Source organism: Pteropus alecto, unplaced genomic scaffold (assembly GCF_000325575.1).
Source record: "Pteropus alecto unplaced genomic scaffold, ASM32557v1 scaffold52, whole genome shotgun sequence".
Taxonomy (NCBI): Eukaryota; Metazoa; Chordata; class Mammalia; order Chiroptera; family Pteropodidae; genus Pteropus; species Pteropus alecto.
In genome coordinates this window covers 3045900-3065848 of record NW_006433941.1, presented here as the reverse complement: position 1 = coordinate 3065848, position 19949 = coordinate 3045900, and the positions used below count along the sequence as shown (strand labels likewise).

General features: G+C 49.9%; 2 protein-coding genes and 3 non-coding genes across 5 annotated transcripts in view; 4 read left to right on the top strand and 1 right to left on the bottom strand.

The window, feature by feature from the left end:
* Positions 1-16500, top strand: part of TRPV2 (transient receptor potential cation channel subfamily V member 2) — a 21131-nt gene extending 4631 nt beyond the window's left edge. Inside the window, exons 4-20 of the mRNA XM_015586664.2 lie at positions 1154-1447; positions 2071-2369; positions 3782-3955; positions 4375-4530; positions 5128-5223; positions 6025-6095; positions 6602-6767; positions 7835-7901; positions 8008-8345; positions 9304-9431; positions 10215-10294; positions 12597-14344; positions 14568-14654; positions 14871-14932; positions 15355-15424; positions 15815-15899; positions 16115-16500. Coding sequence (XP_015442150.1) covers positions 1154-1447; positions 2071-2369; positions 3782-3955; positions 4375-4530; positions 5128-5223; positions 6025-6095; positions 6602-6767; positions 7835-7901; positions 8008-8345; positions 9304-9431; positions 10215-10294; positions 12597-12691 — 1964 coding nt within the window. The 3' untranslated portion in view covers positions 12692-14344; positions 14568-14654; positions 14871-14932; ... (1 more) ...; positions 15815-15899; positions 16115-16500. The remainder of the gene's footprint in view (positions 1-1153; positions 1448-2070; positions 2370-3781; positions 3956-4374; positions 4531-5127; positions 5224-6024; positions 6096-6601; positions 6768-7834; positions 7902-8007; positions 8346-9303; positions 9432-10214; positions 10295-12596; positions 14345-14567; positions 14655-14870; positions 14933-15354; positions 15425-15814; positions 15900-16114) is intronic.
* LOC112477056 lies at positions 14718-14788 on the top strand. Its single transcript, XR_003045314.1, has one exon. It is a non-coding gene; the product is annotated as a small nucleolar RNA SNORD49 (small nucleolar RNA).
* Positions 15206-15276, top strand: LOC112477055. Its single transcript, XR_003045313.1, has one exon. It is a non-coding gene; the product is annotated as a small nucleolar RNA SNORD49 (small nucleolar RNA).
* On the top strand, positions 15975-16047 carry LOC112477057. The gene has a single exon (XR_003045315.1). It is a non-coding gene; the product is annotated as a small nucleolar RNA SNORD65 (small nucleolar RNA).
* Position 16501: 1 nt separating the features above from the next.
* LRRC75A (leucine rich repeat containing 75A) overlaps positions 16502-19949 on the bottom strand; it is a 43943-nt gene continuing 40495 nt past the window's right edge. The window contains exon 5 of the mRNA XM_006908473.3: positions 16502-18549. Coding sequence (XP_006908535.1) covers positions 18012-18549 — 538 coding nt within the window. The 3' untranslated portion in view covers positions 16502-18011. The remainder of the gene's footprint in view (positions 18550-19949) is intronic.

The following is a 19949-nucleotide window of genomic DNA, read 5'->3' as shown; positions in this document are numbered from 1 at the left end:
TGTTCTTTTTCTTTTTCTTTTTTTTTTTTTTTTTTTAAAGGGGCAGTCCTGTTGCCAGAATGGCTGCAGAGGGCCCTTGCTGACAGAGTGAAGGGCCTCCACTTACAATCAGGGCTGTGCCTACCACTTCCACCCACTGGCTCCTGGCCTACCTTTGCCATCTCTAGCTAATTTCAATGGCCAAGTGAATACTTGTGGGCATCCTCAATGCATTCTTCCTTTCTCCCTCCCTCTCTCTCTTTTTCTTTCTTTTTAAATAATAGCAATTGTTGAGATATAATATACAGATCATCTACTTTACCCATCCAGAGCATTCTTTGCCCAAAATCTAAATATCTTTACTGTTTAGGCTGATCAGAAAAATAACTCTTACAGTTTGAAAGATTCAAATAATAATGAAATGTATAAATCTGAAAGTAAAATGTCTGTCATCCTGAACTCCTGTTAATGATTTGGAATACATCTTTTCAAACTGTTTAAATATGTTAGGTATATATTTACATAAATGGGATTGTGCCACATACAATAATTTGTAATGTGCTTTTTTCCCCTCCCACTTGCTACATCTTACAGTGCTTTCCATTTAAGTAAGTATATATACCTTTAAATCAGTCACTTTACAACTGCAGAGTTTTACATAGTGTAGATTTACCATAATTTCCTTAACTAATTCCTAGTTGATGGCTCCTTAGGTTGTTTGTAGTTTTGGGACTCAACCTACTGTGTGCTAGGCCTTCTGGGTGCTGAGCATTTTGTATATAATTCCATTTGGTCCTTACAATAACCCTGGAATATTCCCATTTTACAGTGAGAGAAATTGAGGTTAAAAGAGGCCAAGTGACTTGCCTTCTTGAAGAAGACAGAGTCATTAAAGGGTAGAGACACTTACATATTGCTTCGAATGTTCTTGTACAGACAACGTTGCGTGTATGACAAATTATGTCTTAGAAACAATTTCTAAGGCAGAAATTGTAGTCATTGGAGCCTTCATACCCTGAATCACGGTTGTGCTTCCACCAGTCATGAATGGTACTCTTTTTTTATCCTCCCAAGGAGCATTTTAGAGCCTGGGCTCATTGTACAGGCTGGCAGGCAGCCCAGCTACTCTGGTCCTAAGCACCCTGGTGCCCCTTCCTCTCCCCTTCTCCCACAGAGGGCTCCACGGGGAAGACATGCCTGATGAAGGCTGTCCTGAATCTTCGAGATGGGGTCAATGCCTGCATCCTGCCGCTGCTGCAGATTGACCGGGAGTCTGGCAATCCTCAGTCCCTGGTCAACGCCCAGTGCACAGATGAGCACTACCGAGGTCATAGTGCCCTGCACATCGCCATTGAGAAGAGGAGCCTGCAGTGTGTGAGGCTCCTGGTGGAGAATGGTGCCGACGTGCACGCCCGGGCCTGTGGCCGCTTCTTCCAGAAGAAAAACCAAGGGACTTGTTTCTATTTTGGTGAGCAGTCTTTCTTGGTTAAATTGAGGCACAGAGGGGGTGGGTTTCACATAGTTATTGGGTGGTAGAGCTGGCCGGCCCTTAAAACCAGGTCTGACTCATCCTGAGACCCATGCTTCTAAATACTAGGCTGCCTGCAAAAGCAGTTTGTCTTAAGAGATGTTTATCCTTGTCTGTCTAAGGAGGCTCACCACACACCCAAACCTGGACTAAGGCTGGGGAATGGCTGCTAGAAGCACTGTGTGACAACACTTGACCAGACAAGGCTGGGCTAAAGGGTGTCTATGTCAGACAGCAGTGGGCCTGGGCTCTGCTGAAGAGAAGAGAAAGAGGCAGGGGAGATGGGGACTCTAGTGGCTGCCCCCTGTTCTGTTCCCTTGCATGTTAAAGAGCTTTGGTCTCCTTTCCCTTGTGTCAGAACCAACAGAGCTGCCTTTACCAGCACTCATAGGAGAAGGCACAGCTGCCCTAAATGGGGCCCCAGACCATGAGGCATTGCTCCATCTTTTCCCATAAGTGCCTGACCAGCTTCAAGGAGGCATGGTCTTCTGTCTAAGGAGTGTGAGGAGTAGGCAGTTGGAAGCTGGGAGGCCTGAGGCCCTAGCTGCCTCCTTGGCCCCCAGGCGAGCTGCCCCTCTCTCTGGCGGCATGCACCAAGCAGTGGGATGTGGTGACTTACCTCCTGGAGAACCCAAACCAGCCAGCCAGCCTGCAGGCCACCGACTCACTGGGCAACACAGTCCTGCATGCCTTGGTGATGATCGCAGACAACTCGGCTGAGAATAGTGCACTGGTGATCCGCATGTACGATGGGCTCCTCCAAGTTGGGGCCCGCCTCTGCCCCACCGTGCAGCTTGAGGACATCCGCAACCGGCAGGGCCTCACACCTCTGAAGCTGGCTGCCAAGGAAGGCAAAATTGAGGTGAGTGGCTGGCCTCCTCCCCCTTCCCACCTTTCTGGGAAGCAGCGAGACTCACCCTGAGTTTTCTGCAGAAAGAGCCTGGGGTGGTGGTCTATATCAGTGATCTCCCCACTATCCAACTGAACACTCTTATTATATTAGTAAGGACATTTTCAGCATGCATATGTGTGTTTATTGATAAACTATATCTGAACTACTGAACTAATATATTACATTATAAAACACAGGGATTCTTAAAAAAGTCATTTGGGTTTCTTGGTTAGGAGACAGTCTTTTCATATCATTGCCTATTCTATTAGATTTGCTATTAAGTTTTCTTCATCTCGCTTGGTAAGTTTTCTTTATAATGAACATATTAGCACTTTGTTTACTATAACAATTGTAAATTTTTCTCCCAGTTCAACAATAAAACATTTTTTTGGTATTTTTTGCCACCCAGAATTGTTACATTTTTACGTATACAAGTGTAATGATCTTTTCCTTTAGGGTTCCTTGGTTTTGGTATTGTTTAATCCTTCTATAAAGTTATATATCTATAACCTTGTAAGTATGTGTGTGTGTGTGTGTGTGTGTATTCCATATCCATATTTTCTTCCAGACTTTTGTAATTTCATTTTTAATTCTTAAAATTTTGATTTATCTGGAAGTCATTTTGGTATAAAGAGTAAACATGATGCAGCTCTACTTTTTTCCGAATGGCTTTACCAGTTGTCTGATCCTTACTCTCAGGGCTGGCTTCATGGGTATATAACCGTGCCGTTAACACAGGGCCTTATGCTTAGAACACAGGCATTTTTAAATGCTAAGATAAAAATAAACGTAAGTAGAAGCTTTGCTATTTTATTCCTGCCCTCCAAGTTTCCTGGGATGTGAGAATCTCTTTGTTGTCTGGCAGTGTGGCTGTGTGGTCTATGGAAGCCGCTCCCCAATGTGGCCCTTCCATCCCCCCCGTTCCTCATCTGTGAAACCAAATTACTTCTTAACTTGTTCAGGTTACTGATCCTTTCTGGTCTATTGAAAGCTCAGGACTCTGACTACCAAAAGGCAAACACATGGGTAGCTTGTAGCCTCTGATCTCAAGGGGCTTTAAGGACCTCTGGGCTGGAGGTCCCTCGGTCGTGCGAGGAGTCCATGAAAGAGGCCAAGGGGCAGGAGTGGGGAAGGAAGAGCCAGGCTGGCTGGCAGGCCTGGGCATATGTGGGTGGGTGGGAATGTTTACAATGTGGCTGAGCATGTGTGGACATATGTAAGACTTTATACACGCAACGACCCATGTGTACAGGGCATGTGCATATGTCTATCGCAGCTCTGCACACAGTAGGCAGCTCTGCAGGGTACCGAGTGTTTCCCAGACTCCAAGTCAGTGCAGGGAGGTGGCCAAGCAGGCCAAGATCACATGGCCCACCCTGCAGATTTTCAGACACATCCTGCAAAGGGAGTTCTCGGGACCGTGCCAGCCCCTTTCCCGCAAGTTCACTGAATGGTGCTACGGGCCTGTCCGGGTGTCGCTGTATGACCTGGCTTCTGTGGACAGCTGGGAGGAGAACTCGGTGTTGGAGATCATTGCCTTTCATTGCAGAAGCCCGGTGAGCCTACCAAAGTCGGGGTGTGCATAGGGGGCCTGGCAGAACTCCCTTCTGTTTGCTAGGCCACACTTGCCCTATTCCTGTGCCAGTGGAGGTGTGGCTACACATCCTGACCCTGGCTGTTGGACCCATGCTCATTCCACACTCCAGTCCCACTTGACGCGGAGGTCATACCAGGGTCCTGGTGGCTACCACTGAGGGCTCTCGTTGACCAGCATCTGTTCTGGACTGGAAGGAGAGGCCCTCCGTCACTACCTAGCCATGAGGATGGGATGGAGGCAGGCGGGGGTGGGAGGTGTTCACTCGGGGCTCCCCATTCTCTCCCCTCCATTCCCTCAGCCCTTGCACTGAGCCCGGCAGGAGTGGGCTTCTTGTGCATACCTGCTGAATGTACCCTGGCTCTCACATTCCCACCTCAGCACCGACACCGAATGGTGGTTTTGGAGCCGCTGAACAAACTGCTGGAGGCGAAATGGGACCTGCTCATCCCCAGATTCTTCTTCAACTTCTTGTGTTACTTGATCTACATGTTCATCTTCACCACTGTTGCCTACCACCAGCCTGCCCTGGAGAAGGCAAGGCTGGGGTGGGGCACATCTTGGGGAGGATTCCTAGAAATAGCCCTCAGATTACCACCTGCACCCTGCAAATGCTAACATGAGGATTTGACTGCTTCAGTGATATGCACAAGCTCTCACCCAGCTGGTGATAGTGTGGACACTGGCGCCACAGGAAGAGCAACAGCACAGTTAACACTTACTGTGTACCATATGTGAGAAAGTATTCTAAGTGATTGACATGTGTTAACTTATTTAATTCATGTTCACAACAACCCTCTGAGATGATGAACTATTACCATCCCCAGTTTATGGTTGAGAGAAAGGAGGCACAGGGAGGTTAAGTAACTTATCCATAGTCACACGCTGAAAGTTGTGGAGATGGGAACTGAACATAGACAGTCTGGCTTCCAACCCCATGCTCATAACTGCTACATACTGTGCCTCTTGATAGACTAGAATCCAGGAGTCCTACCCTGGAACCCATGTTCCCTCTGTTGCTCTGAGTGGCTGGCCTCTCCCTAGTTCAGGCTCAGAAAGAGCCCTTGGCTCTGGCTCTCAGAGAGCGGGTTCTTGGGAGGGGACCCTAGGTCCTACCAAGGCATCTCTTCACAGGCCTTCCTCCCCATGAAAGTGACAGCCGGAAACTCCATGCTGCTGCTGGGCCACATACTGATCCTGCTTGGGGGGTTCTACCTCCTCGTGGGCCAGGTGAGAACTCATCCCATTTCCTTACTCAGTGTGGCTCCCGGCCCACCCAGGAGCAAACCTGCAACTCTGCTACCAGGAGCCTTAGAGAGAGTTAACCATAGTCCCTTCATTTATGGGGAAACTGAATCCCATAGTTGGTCCCACCCTGACCTGCCTCCTGGCAGTTGAAGGCCTTGCTATGGGTATCCTCCATGTTCTGCTTTCTAGGGTGCTCATAGGGTAGCATTTGGTTTCTATGATTCTTTGTCAGTGCTGGCTTTGCTCTTCAGGTCCTTGGGTTAGGGCATTCCTCACTTGGGGAGCAGAGAAGGGTGGGGGCAGGCAGGACTCAGTGCAGCTCCCGCAGCAGGACCTCTTCAGTTGAAAATGTTGCAAGCTTGCAGGAGGGCACTGAAATTCTCTCAGAGGGGGCAGAACCTGGGTGCAAGATCCAGACTGGCTGGAGAATAGAGTGATCCCTGGGAGGCCAGGGAGAGGGAGGGAAAGGAGCTCTCCCCTTCACCACATGTAGTACATGAGTTCTTCATCTGGATCCACAAGGAGCCAGGAGGGCCCTGGCATTACCTGGGTGTCTGGGTAGCTGCCCTTTTTGGAAACAGGGTCTAAATCTTTCTTAGCTATCAGCAAAATTAATGAGCCCTTCCAGAAAATCAAAGCTGCTGGCCAAGCCCCTGACAGGCTACCACATAGCTAGCAGGAGGGAGCACGGTGGGAGCCTGGGTCCCTGCCCTGAGGGGCAGTATGGCTGTGTTGTGGCTTGGAGAATGAATTTCACTCCTCTGTCCCCCTTCCTCCTCATAGCTATGGTACTTCTGGAGGCGTCGTCTGTTCATCTGGATCTCATTCGTGGACAGCTACTTTGAAATCCTCTTGTATGTTGGCCCTCACCCCTTCTCGTTCATCTCAGGCCTGGGAGAGGCGTGTGTGGCAGTGGGCACCAGGCAGGCTTTAGAGGGGTGGACCAGGGCCAGGGAGCTCCAGGGTATTGGGACCAGAGCACAGGCCAGACTCAGGAGTCCAGCTGTTCAGCTTGAGCCTCTCTGTGCTCCAATTCTTGTAGAACATTTACTGAGCCCTTGCTAGGCACCAGTGGAGCCTGAACTCTTTACATGTCTAGTCTCATTGAATCCTCACAAATGCTCAGGCATGATTATCGTTACCCCCATATTACAGGGGAGGAAACTGAGGCCCACAGGGGTTAAATAACTTGCCTGGGATGGAGGTCAGGACCTGACTGGGTCCAGCTCCAGACAGATGGGAAACTTCTCATCCATCCAACTGCCATGAGAGAGGCAGTGGTGATCAGTTCTGGCCAGTGGGGGCCCAGGGGGCCTTGCTGAGTGGCCTGCAAACTGACCTGGACCCTGTCCCCTCGCAGCCTGGTCCAGGCACTGCTCACGGTGCTGTCTCAGGTGCTGTGTTTCCTGGCCATCGAGTGGTACCTGCCCCTGCTTGTGTCCTCACTGGTTTTGGGCTGGCTGAATCTGCTTTACTATACACGTGGCTTCCAACACACAGGCATCTACAGCGTCATGATCCAGAAGGTGAGGTGCAGGGGTGGCCCCATTGCAGCAAGACTGGGCAGGGCTGGACATCACACTCCAGTGGGACTCCTTTTGGCCTTACCAGGAAGGCACCCTCTTCCACAGCTAATCCGGGCATAGGAAAACATGAGCCAGAACAAGGTTGGAGTGCTTGAGACAGAGCAAGGAGGCTGGGGAGAGTGAGGGAGATGGAGGGAGAGGAAGTTGGCCATAAGGAGGGGTCTGGAGGCCCAGGAAGTTTTAAAAAATTTTTAAAATTGTGGTAAAATAAGTATAACAAAATTTATCATTTTAACTATTTTAAAGTGTACATTCACATTGTCGTGCCCCCATCCCCACCATCCATCTGCAGAACATTTTCATCGTCCCAAACTGAAACTCTGTATCCATTCAACACTAACTCCCCATTTCCTTCCCCTACCCCCAGCCCCAAGCAACCACCATTTTACTTCCTGTCTCTACAAATTTGATTACTCTAAGTATCTTATAAAAATGGAATCATATAGTATTTGTGCTTTTGTTACTGGCTTATTTCACTTAGGATAATGTTCTTAAGTTCCATCCATGTTATAACATGTGTCAGAATTTCCTTCCTTTTTTAAGTCTGAATAATATTCCATTGTATGCTTATACCACATTTTGTTTACTCCTTCATATCTATCCAAGGACATTTGAATCGTTTCCACCTTTTGGCTATTGTGAATAATGCTGCATGATCATGGGTATACAAATATCTGTTTGAGTTCCTGCTTCTGAATCTTTTGGATATATACCCAGACCTGGAATTGCTGGATCATATGATAACTCTGTGTTTAATTTTTTGATCCTGGAGGGTTATAAGCAGGAAAATGATGTGATCTGATGTAGCGTTTTTAAAAGACCCATCGGCTCAGTATAGCTCCATAGGGCTCTGTGTACGTACACTGTGTGTGTGTGTGTGTGTGTGTGTGTGTGTGTGTGTGGTGTGGTGTGTACATGAGAACCCATGATCAGGGACATGGCAGGGGCCTGGGGTTATGTCTGGTAGCCCAGCCACCCACCCCAGCTCCTGGGTGTGTGTGTTCCAGGTCATCCTGCGGGACCTCCTCCGCTTCCTTCTGGTCTACTTAGTCTTCCTTTTCGGCTTCGCTGTAGGTAAAGGCCCCCCTCTAGCCCCTGCCCATGCCTTGCCTGCCCTGTATACCCTCAAATCTGCCTGCTGGTCTCCTCAGGCTGAGGGCCCCCTTCTACCCTCTTGCAGCCCTGGTGAGCCTGAGCCGGGAGGCCCGGGGCTCTGGGGTCCCCACAAACCCGAATGCCACGGAGACAGTGCAGCCTGGAGCAGGACGAGAGGACGAGGAAGGCAGCTCGGCTCCATACAGTGGCATCCTGGAGGCCTCCTTGGAGCTCTTCAAATTCACCATCGGCATGGGCGAGCTGGCCTTCCAGGACCAACTGCGCTTTCGTGGGGTGGTGCTGTTGCTGCTGCTGGCCTACGTGCTTCTCACCTACATCCTTCTGCTCAACATGCTCATTGCCCTCATGAGTGAGACCGTCAACAGCGTTGCCACTGACAGCTGGAGCATCTGGAAGCTGCAGGTGCCCCAGGAGGCTCCCCTTCCCCTCCTCAAATTCTGGGCCCAATGAGGAGAGGGCAAGACCCAGCTGAGCTGGTCCCCCAGAGCTGGTCCAGGGCCCTTGGTGGCCTCGCCCTTGTCAGGGTCTCCATCATCGATTCCTTCCTTCATAGGCTTGCTTGAGGGTTGAATAAACTCATAGATCTAATGCTGTTAGGACAGTGCCTGGAACACAGAAGGTGTACGATATGTTAGTTATCATCATCATCATCATTATTATTAAGTATTTCTTGAGCTTGATATGGGGTTGGACACAGTTCTAGATTCTAAACACACAGCAGAGAATAAGACGAAGTCTGCCCTCATGTAGCTCCCATTCCTTGTTTATCATATGTTTAATGGAATCAGTTTGGTGGGTGAGGCAGGAAGGCTGTACAATCCTGGGGCTGGTCCAGCTTAGGGGAGTTGGTAGACCAGAGGTCCCTGAAGCTGGGTGCTGATGACACCCACCTACAGTGAGTAGGTCTGGGCAGTTGGTGCAGGGAGAGCCTTGCCCAAGAGGCTGGACTGTGTTACTAATTTTCTGTTGACCTTGGGCAAGTCCCTGTTTTGAGCCTCCACATCCTCACCTGCAAAGTTTTGTGCCCTACCTATCTCATGTGCCAGGGGCAGGCACATGTGCGGGTAGAGCAAATGAACTTCCGCACCTGGTCTGTGAAATTCTGGGACCTGTAATGATGCAATAGCAAGTAATTGTTGAGCACTCTTTACGTGCTAACTTCCCTCAAACCACCAGATATATTGCCCTCAGTCTGTAAGTGAGGAAATAGATTCAGAGGGGTTGAGAGCCTAATAACACCCAGGTAATCAAACGTTGGAGCCAGATTCCAATCCATGTGCTTAGTGGACTTTGGGTTATACTGCAAAGTGCTATGCTGTATCTTCCTGGCTGCTCTGTCTAATGTGTCCTTTGTCTCCAGAAAGCTATCTCTGTCCTGGAGATGGAGAATGGCTATTGGTGGTGCAGGAGGAAGAAGCAGAGGGCAGGTGCGATGCTGACAGTTGGTACCAGGCCAGATGGTAGCCCTGATGAGCGTTGGTGCTTCAGGTGAGTGAGGGGCAGGGGAAGGCAGCTGGTGCAGGCCAGCCTTACTCCCCTGAAAACCAGGAGACAGCTGCTAGGATCCAGGGCAGGTGAGGTCAGGAAAGCTTGATCTCATAGAGCCGAAGGTCACTCTCTGGTGGTCCCTGACTTCCTCCTTATGGCCTGAAATGGGGTGCAGTTAGGAGGCCAAGAAGCTAGAGAGACCCTCAGGTTACAGCACACTAGCTTTGCCCTGGTGGTCCTCTGCTCTCCCAGCTCCCTCACTTGATCACAGAGGCTACAACCCTTCTACAGAGAACAAATGGCTCCATGCCCAGGGAAGGCCTGGGCACTGAGAGAGGAAACCTGGTGACAGATGCACAGCCAGAAACACCTTTTCATGAGACAACAGTTAAGCAAGGAGAAGGGAGGGTCTTAGGCATGTAGAGTAGCCACACACAGGGCCCCAGAACGTGGGAACACAAAGACATACCTGATCTAAACTCTTCTCTGGGTATTCAGGGAACCCAGGTCACTGTGAGCAGTCTGAAGGGACAGATGCCTGTTCTTCCATGTGGGCACCTGGCCCGGAGGGCAGTAGGCTGACAGCTGCAAGGACAGGGCTCTGGGAGAATAGTGGGTGGTCTTGTGTCCTGTGGAGAAGGGCGGAGAAACCCTATCCTCCTTGCAGTCCCTTTGTCCAATGGAATGTCTGCTCCATCCGCCCACTCAGGGGCCCCTCCCCTGGGGCAAAGCAGGCTGCATCCTTGATATCCTGCAGCCTCAGAGCTGCTCTGTCACCCTCAGGGTGGAGGAAGTGAACTGGGCTTCCTGGGAGCAGACCCTGCCTACACTGCGTGAGGATCCTTCAGGACCTGGCGACCATGGTGAGTAGCTGTCTCGAGAGGCGGTGTGTGTGTGTGTGTGTGTGTGTGTGCTGTGCGTGCATGCGTGTGTGTTCTTGTGTGTGTTCATGTGTATGCGTCTGCTTGGCCACACAGCCATGAAGAGTCTGGAGCAGGACCACTCCTGTGGTCACTCCCCAACTCCACTCATTTAAAAGGATTGCCCTGCTTAAAGTGGTGCTTCCCTCCTGTGCTTTCCACCCTCGCCTCTTAGCAGGCCTGTTTTTAGGCAGTCACCTGGGAAAACCTCTGAGGCTGTTAGTGCTTTTATCAGCCCAGCCTTCACCTTGTCCTCACCTCCTGCCTCCTCATCTCCATTCCCTCCTCCTGGCAGGTTCCAATCCACTGCACCCTAGGCTAAGCCTGAAGACCCAGCAGGGGAACAAGTTAGGGAGGGCCCCCTACACAGCCCATAGCTTAAGGTAGCACCTCCCTGAGCCCCCACTGGCTGAGCCCTGCTGACCTGAGCACCCAAGCTTTCCCTCACTACACAAGCCCCCAGCCCCTTCCTACCTCCAGCCCCACACCTCTGAGAAGCCACTTCCTACCTATGCCTTTTCCACCTCTCATGACCTGCATCCTCTCCATTCTAGTGTGACCTAGTGTGGCGATGGCACCTCCTGTTCCCACCCTTCTGCTTCCCACCAAAAGCGACTCTTTCCTCCCAACCAGAAGCCTGTTCTGAGGATTAGCATTCTTCACAGAATTCTATTTCTATAACCTTCAATAGTTCCTACCTCGTCTTCCATTAGCTTTCTTCCTCTCCTTTCCTATTCTTTTTCTGACAGACTCTACTTGCTTGTGCATGTGGACCCAACCCCTCCCACAACGGCCTCCTGCATCACCCATGACTGCTGGATAGGGGGACTCTCCTGGCCTCCTGCTCCAAAGACTACTGGTTTCCCAGGCTCCTGGGTCCCTGACCAAGACCCTCACAAACTGATATGTTTCCTGCCTACCCTCTTTTTGGGTCTCCCTTAATTTCAAGTCTCACTGCCCCATCATTTCACTGCCAAGACTCTGAAAGTGACCTTGCTCCTCAACTTGCCCCAAGCATCCCACACCCCCCTGCCTCTGTTATGGCGCCAACGATTCAAGACCCATGGAGCCAATTGAGATTAATTATGAGCCTTTATTAGCCGGCCGGCGACTGACTCTCTACCACGCAGGGTTAGAGGAGAGCAGCCCCGAGCTTCCTGAGGAGGCAGCTTATAAAGCCTCCTACTACATCCTTGAATAAGCAGATTACAAGAAGCAGAAGTTAGCCATTAACATTTTGTACAAAGATAAATGTATCCGGGGAACTCTCAGATCAAACAGGGCCTAGTAGACAGTTTTATCATCTGCACCTTAGAATGTTGGGCTTCTCCTGAGGCTGGCGCCTGGAGATATCACCTCCCTGAAACTGGAGAATTTCCACTTTTACACCTCCTGGGGTCTCCAACTGGACATCCCCATCAGGAACAGCCTTGGGGCTGCCCTACTAGATCACATGTATGCAACCCCACCCGCTCCTCACCCAGGTGGGAGGTTTTGAGGTTTTCTGCCCTCCCATGCTCCATCTGGTGCTGAGTGTCCTCTGGACCCCCGAGCAGCCACTTACCCCTCTGCCCCCGCCCCTCATTTCTCCCAATTCTGTACCACTACAGGGCAGCTCAGCTTGCACCCTGACCTCCAGACAAGTTTTTCTACTCTAGGTTAACCCACTCCAATTCTTCTATGTAGAAAAAACTATACACAGCCCACATTACAATATGCCTTCCACTGTCTGGAAGGCCACACTCTTCGGTGTGGAGGCCAAAGACCAAAACTGTTGCCCAACCCATTCCCTCCATGTGACAGCCAGTCTGTCTACAGTGCTCCTTGTTTTTTGCTTTCCTTGGCTCTTGCCTTTGCTGGAGGTGCCCTTCCTGCTCTTCTGAGTGTTCAAATCTGCCACCTCCCTATGGATTGGGTCCCCTCTCTCCTATGAGCTCTCTGAGCACCTAACCCTCACTTCCCTCAAGCTCTTCAGCAAGTCTCAGGTGTTCTGGTTTCTAACACACAGCCTATAACCTCCAGCGACTTTAAACTCCTGGGTGGAGGACCCTCACTGGCACACGGCAGAGGTTCAGGAAATGGTTGTGGAAAGAGAGGCTGAAAGGATTGCTGGGGACTTCAGGATCCCTTGCTATCCACAGGGCATGATCTGGTTTCATGGCTGTGGCCTCCTATTTCCCTAGCACTTGCTTCCTGGGGACATACCCCGAGGGCCAAGTCACAGTGATCTTCACTCCATTTACAGGCACCACGAAGAACTCTGCCTCGGCCTCCCAACCTGGGGAGGACAGTGCTCTGGAGGAAGACCATCTGCCCCTCCAGCTCTTGGAGTTCCGCTGATAACCCAGATGCAGCAGGAGGCAGGCAGGATAGAATCAGGGAATCTTTACAGCCCTATCTGCTGACCCTGGGGCCCCAGGGAACTTTGGTGGCAAATATAAATAAATATTTTCTCATGACTAACTCTCTTGGAAACATTATTTGAGTAAAGTTACCAGGCCCTTGTGCTGGTCGACATCTGCATGACATTGTGAGCACAAGCCTGTGTCTGGGGCTGGGCTGCTCACACCCTCACCTGGTGAGACTGGTGGGGGAAAGCAGGAGATTGTCACCTGCTTTCCCCCAGCTTTGAGACTTTCCTCTTCCTGGGTGCAGGTAGCTGGCTCCATTGTCATGGCAGACATGTGGTGGACATCGGTAAGCACAGCCACCTCTCCTCCCTCTTCCACAGCCTCCAGACACCCCTTAAAGCCACCTCCAAGATATCTCAAAGCCTTTGAGCTCCTTGGTTTAGTCCAAATTCTGGATTATTGCTTTCTCTTCCTGTTGGTCTTCTTGCTCAGTTCCCACCCTTGTAAGCCCTTCTCTGCAGGGCAGCCAGAGGAGTCTTCCTAAGACTCAAGAGAAACATGGTACCTCCGTGATCTGAAGGCTTGAGAGGCTCCTCAGTGCCCACAGGGTGCACTGGCTGACATCCTCTTAAGTTTTGCTCAAGCATTTCCAGACACTTGTCCCATACCCCTGCTGCCCTCCATGCTCTCTTTAGCACTTTCACTAAATTCTTCATGCAAGCTAATGGACCTCGTGCGTATCTGACTCCTTGACTTGGCTGTCGCTGGAAAGTCCTTCCCTCCAATAAGATCCTACACTTATTTCCAAGACCAGCTCAAAAATTGTCTCATTATATAGTACTCCAGTCAAAATGAATCGCTCTCCCTTGGGGAATGAGTTTTTATAAAATATGTGTATGGATTGCATATTTCTTAAGTGGGAAAGACCTGAGCATGTTCATATGGTGAAAGGAAAGCATTCGCAGAGAGGGAGAGGTTTCCATTGCTGGTGAGACGGGGCATGAATGGAGAAGCTTCGGAGAATCAGAAAATAGGGGAAGGGAGGATGTTTGCTCGCTGCTCAAAAATCATTCTAGAGGGAGATGAGAGCTGTCAGTGTGCAGGGGTTGAGAAGCTCCGTGGATACTGTGAAATAGTTGTGGGGAGAGCACACTAGCAACGCTTCTTAGAATTAGGAGTACCCACTATTTGTAAATTCTCGCTGCGTGCCGTGCCATGGCTCTGCAGGGTTTCAAGCGCGTTATCTCATGTGATCCTCAGAACAACCTTCTGCGGCGCCGATATCTCCATTTCTCAGAGACACCGGAACCTCAGAAAGGATGAGCAACTCGCCCAAGGTCACGCAGCTAACTAGCGGAAGGGCAGGGACCCTACCCGGCAACCCTCGGTCCAGCCCCTGCGCAGGCGCTCTGGACCGCGTTGCGTGCCTGTGGCCCAGATTTCCCGAGGCTGTGGAAGAAACCATTATCTCTACTGGAGGGGGGAGTCTTTGGGTGGTGCGGGGCCTGAATTGTTAAATGGGATGAAAGTCCCGTGAGTCTTTGCCAGTATCACCCTCCCTTCTGTGACAAGTGGAGTGTTCCGAATCCTTAAGAGCCTCGGAGATTGGGAGAGCTACCTTTTCACTAAAGCTGTCATGGAGGTAGGTAGCGTTTGCGTCTTCCACTGGTAGTTGATGGCAAGGACAGATGAGCGGATACCTTTCTAATTTTTGAAAGATGTTTTCGGGGAGCTTAACTGGAGGGCGGCTGCGCTCACGTAGGCTTCGGAGCGGGCGCTGTGGCTCGGTGTTAAACTGGCCGGGCCGCGCCGCTGGGGCCGCAGTGGGTCGAGGCTCATGGGCATCATACGTGTTTGTCCCGCAGGCCCGTCGCCCTATCCTGAGATCTGCGAAGGCCGAGACCCCTTTCCCTGGCCCTGCCGTAAGGAGTGAGCAAATCCGAGAGAAATGGGTAAGTTGGGGTCTTCTGTACCCAAGGACGCTACACGTGGGTGACGAGGAAAACTTACTTGACTGTCCTGATGATACTAATATTAGGAAGTGCCGTCAGATGCGATAACTGACGATTTTTATGCCTATCTGAGTGCAGTTGCTGAAACCTTGAAAGTTTAGTTGCATATAACTACTAGAATGTGTTCTAAATGCATGTCCGTCTGAGATATTTCAGGTGGCAGACATACTGCAGAATATCAAAGAATTGAGCAGCATTTCATCCTGAAGACAGTCCAGGTAGGGTTTAACACAATTTAGTCGCTTACTTTTAGCCTTTGTTATCTTAATGCCCCGAAATGCCTGATGTGCAGTTGTAATTATTATGTGTTTAACCTAATTATGCACGACCTCATTGCATAATTGCAATGGTTAGATGGCTGCCCCTAACCTGAAACTAAACGGCAGCCGTATGCATAAACTATTAAAATGTCTCTTGGCTATTTTTAGGGCAATGTTAGCTTAATTCCAGTTAAATTCTGGAGCAGTGAGGTCCTTGGCTGCGTCCTTGGCTGCTTTGATGAAATCATTAATAGGAAGTGCCGTCAGAAGCGACAACTGACGATAACAATTCCTGGCTGACTGCAGTCAAGTCTTCAGGTTGCTGGTGCCTGGGAATAAGATGCTCTGAAGTGTGACCCTTAGTTTCAATATTCACTCAGGTTGCACATTAGAGACTGGCAGTCCTTCAGCTGAGTATTGGAGCGAGGAGGAGCATTACCCTCCCGTGAGGTAAGCTTTTATTTGTGGAGAGATTAGTGGTCGAGTATGTTTAGCTTTTAAGTTGAATTATGTGAAATTGCTGTTATGTCAGATGTTGGCAGTGGAACAGTGCAGAGCAAACCCAGGAGTTCCTTTTTACTTTATGGCTGTATGATCCTGAGCAAATTGCCTATCTCTGAGATAATTTCCTCGTTCTTAAAAATGATGGCCTTAGGTTTGTAATGTTTAAAATACTGTGACTGGTCGTAAGACTTGAGAAGCCAATTAAGACTGATTTCTTAAGGACTATTGTTAAGATGGACTTAAAGTTGTAAATTTGTAGTTGAGGCTATGATCAGAACTGCCTCCAGTTCTTTCATCAGCATCTGCTGTCTAAGGGTGCTTTATTCATTCCCTCAGGTTTCAAGTGCTGAAGAAGGGCGATCAATGCTATCTTAAAGCTGTTCGTAGCAGCAGTGGCAGCAGCACCTCACCCTGAGAAGTGGTAAGATTTGATCTGGACAATGACCTGTCACTGTGGTAGAATGAATAAGCAGCTTATTTTGTTAAAATTGATATCAAATGATGAAATCACCCAAAATAGCTGGAATTACCGGCAGATTGTGTAGTGGTGAACCTACGGTTTTCTGAAGATATCTTTTATGCTGTCAATGACTTGTTTGGAGTAGAAAGTAAGACTGATATTTAGTTTCTTTGCAGGCTATTTTCCCAGGGGATGGTCATCCATGCTGTCGCAGGGGCAGAATTTGAAGTCCCAAGGACCAGCAGCCACCATCAATTTGGACTCTGAAAACCTAGGCTTCAACATTTGCTTAGAAATAGGCTCACCTTGTGCCATTCTTACCAACAGAGCCAAGAAATGGATTCGGTAACCTTTTTCTAAGACAGGCACTTTCAGTGCCATTAAATAAATGCATAATTTTTCTAGAACTGTCCCTTGCTCAAAAGGAGCTTCTGTACATTTTAATATTGTATAAATGTTATATTGAGCAAGGGTCTGAATTCTTTAAGTTGGAAACTTCCTCCTCAAATTAATATCCATGCAATTAACCATTAGCTAACATTGTAATAAAGGATGGTCTTTAGTACTGGTTCTTAAAAATGTATATTTGAAGAAAAAACTAAATTTAATCACTGCTGTCAAGTATTAGCCCAGGTGTTAGCATTTGTCAACTTCCCCTATTTTCCCCTCTTAACAACTTTAGACTTTGAGGGCAACTATCCAAAAACACTTGAGGCATCCATACACTTGAGTGTAGTCCTTGTTCCATCTGGGTTCTGTCCCTTTGCTTAGACTTCCTCTAATAACTCAAGCTCTACACCTTGCCTGGCCAAATCTTTAAGCAGTAGCAGGCAACATCCCAGTCTTGTTCTTAAGCTAGCTCCCATCTTACTGCCTTCCTGTGTTGGGATTTTGCCTGCTTGGTATGAAGCTAGAGGTTTTGTCAGGCTGCTTCCTTAGTGCCCTCTGATGTTTGCTTGGGGGGTTTAACTTCAGGCATCTGGAGTAATTTTCTCTGGCTCAAGATGGTTTCCCAGCTCCCTGGACTTACTATCTACATTTGGGTCTAGGGCTTATTGTGCCTAGAAGGGATTATTAACTGGTAGGTCTTGGGTAAGGGTAAAGGAGGGTAAGAACCTTTGCTTAACTCTTTGAACCTCTAGTCTTTCCCCTTCCCCCAGCTGTCTTGGAGGCACTAGATCTGCCAAGAATTTGCTCTTAATCTCATCCTAGTCCTGGCCTTCCAAAATAGGTTTTGGGAATGTTCTTAGAGTATCAAGGGTTATTTCAGGGACTCAGGAGGAATTTTATGGAGAAGAGGTCCTTAAAACCGGTTTTTAAAGGAAGCCTACACATTAGCAATACTGGAACCATGTTAAAGTCTGGTAGTGTTTTTGTTGGGGGGTGGAATATGGTGTGGGGTTTGCCTGTGCCTTTCTTTGCACACCTGTGGGCATCATCTGCCCAAACACCCTAGGATTCTCTATTGATTGGTATAGGGTGGTGGCTGGTTTCATGGACAGGATCCAGTTTGGGGAAGTGTGGAAAGACAATTACAAGGAGCCCCAGGGCTCCACATGAGGAGGTAGACAGCCTTTAGTACAGAGACTAGGCTCCTGGACTGGCAGCAGACTCCCTACCCCAGCCTCTTTGTTGTCAGGAGTTGGGATGCTAAGATTTCAGCCAGCTTTGAGCAGGGGCACAGAATTGGAAAGTCTGGATGTAGTGTCCCAACTACATTCCTTTTCTGGAGGAGAGTAACCACAGCTCAAGCTTACAGCATCCTCATCCCATATAGTGCACCTCGAAGTCTTGGGAGGCTGAGGGGAGACATCAGTCTCTTGATCCAGGGATATCTTCTCAGGAGCCAAAAGGCAGATAATGGGATTGACTAGGGGAGATGGAGAGGATGAGTGAGAAGTATTAACAGGACCCCCCTTTCCCAGATGCTACATTCAGGCTTCCGATGGGTGGGGCTGCCCAGGCCAGTATTGGATGATAGCCTCAGCCCCCTGGTAGGAGACCCTAGTCTGCCTCAAGCCATCCTACCTGACACAGACTCCCTGGTGAGCCCCCTGCCCCAACACTTGAGTGTCATGTCTGAGCTGCACCTGTAGTCTCCCTACCCTCCTGGTCTTCAGCAGGGGCCAGGGGGCCTCCTCTAGGGTCCTGGTCCACTGCCCCATCCCGGATCTCCTCCCCACCACCTGGGCCCTCGCCCAGCTCTAGGATGGTGGGTAGGTGGCCCTGCTTCGGAGAGCGCTTGCGCAGGCTGAGCAGGAAGGGCTGGGGCAATGAGAAGATGTCCACGTTGTTGCCCAGGTCAATCCACGTGACGTTGGGAAACTTGCTGGGGTCCTTAAGGGTGTCAGTGAGGTCCCGCAGCAGGGCTCGCGTCAGCCGGTTGCCATTGAGGGCCAGTGTGGTGAGGCGCGGCAGTGTACTGAGTGCTGGCAACAGCTGTAGGACCATGTCATCTGTGAGGCCTGTGAAGCCCAGCTCCACACTGTCCACCTGCTCCCCACATCGCTGCAGGTAGCTGCTCACCCGCTCCAGGTCACGGGAGGTCAGCGGGATGCCTGAGAGGTCCACCGTGTTGTCCAGAGGGCTCCCAGCAAGGACAGCCTTGAGGCTGAAGGGGAAAAGGGACAAGCAAGGTTCAAATGAATGGGGCAGGCCTTTTCCCTAGAGGCAGCAGTGATACCACTACAGAGCCTGCCTCTTCTCCAGGGATGGGAGGAAACAGACCCATGTCCCCTGGTACTAGCCCACATCTCAGCCTGGTTGGGCCCAGCTGATCAGAGCCTTGAGGGACCACAAGGGAAAAGCCCAAGTGTTTCTGTGGTGACTTGATAGATTTTGGGCCCACGATGCCTGGTTTGCATCTTAACTCCCTTCCTGCTCAGTGGCCATAAGTTCCTTAACCTCTCTGTGCCTAAATTATTTTCCTAAAAAAATGGAGCTAATTGAATCCTACAGGATTATGTGAAATAAGTTAATAAGTGCAAAGCATTTAAGACAGTGCCTTGTTTAGGTGAGTGGTGAATATTTGCTCCTGTTATTCATCACTTGGGCTGAATTTCCCTTAGAGTGGCACAAGATCTTTGAGGCTTCTGTTTTCAAGGCCATCTTTCCCACCAGATGGAGGATCCTTAAGGAGAACGCTGCTGGACAGCAGGCAGGGGAGGGTGCCGGGGCTCCAAAGCTGGTGTGAGCTGCTGACTACTGTAGGCTGAATGCCCTCCACTTTCTGCCTTCTGCCACTCCTTGTTCTTTCTTTCCCTGATCCTGGCTCCAGTCGTAGCACCCAGGAAGGAAAGGGAGGTGGGAAGAGGGTGGTAACAGCCTGCATACATTAATAGCAGCAGTCTGAGGATCACAGCTGGGATTTCCAGTAGGCAAAACCCCCATCCTGGGGAATCTCCTGAAGCTGGAAAGCTGCCCAGGTTTGCTCATTTTGCTCAGCTCCAGGGAATTTGAAGGTAAAGCTCTCAAGGCATGCCATCTAAGGTCTTGCTAGGAACACTGCCTGGCATTTGTTAGCATGATCTCAGTGTTGGCTGTAATTCTTACCAGTGTCATTAATAAAGCAGGCCTATTACGCCAGAGAAATAGGTAGTGTGGTGGTTAACAGCTTGGGCCTGGGGTTTAAAACCAGCTGGGTGATCAGGGCCAGAGAAGGGCCAACAGCCCATCACTCTGTGACCCCAAGCCACCTGAGGGGAAGGAAGCTTATGAATGAATTAATGGACTGAAGGAGAGAGGTGGTGTGTGTGTGTGGGGGGGCGGGGACAGAGAGAGAGAGAGAGAGAGTTTTTTAGAGAGAGAGAGAGAGAGAGAGACACGAGGCCCCTGGATTCCAGCAGGGCTCAAATTTTCAGCTTTTCAGTCTTAAAGAACTAGCCACAAAGTCTCCTTGTGGCATTCCAGGTTCCATGGGTCCTCCTTTCGGTTCTCTCCCCATATGTGGCCCCTGCCCTCAGCCCAGTGAAAATCTCACTTCCTCCACCTAGGAAGGCTTCCCCAGGATCC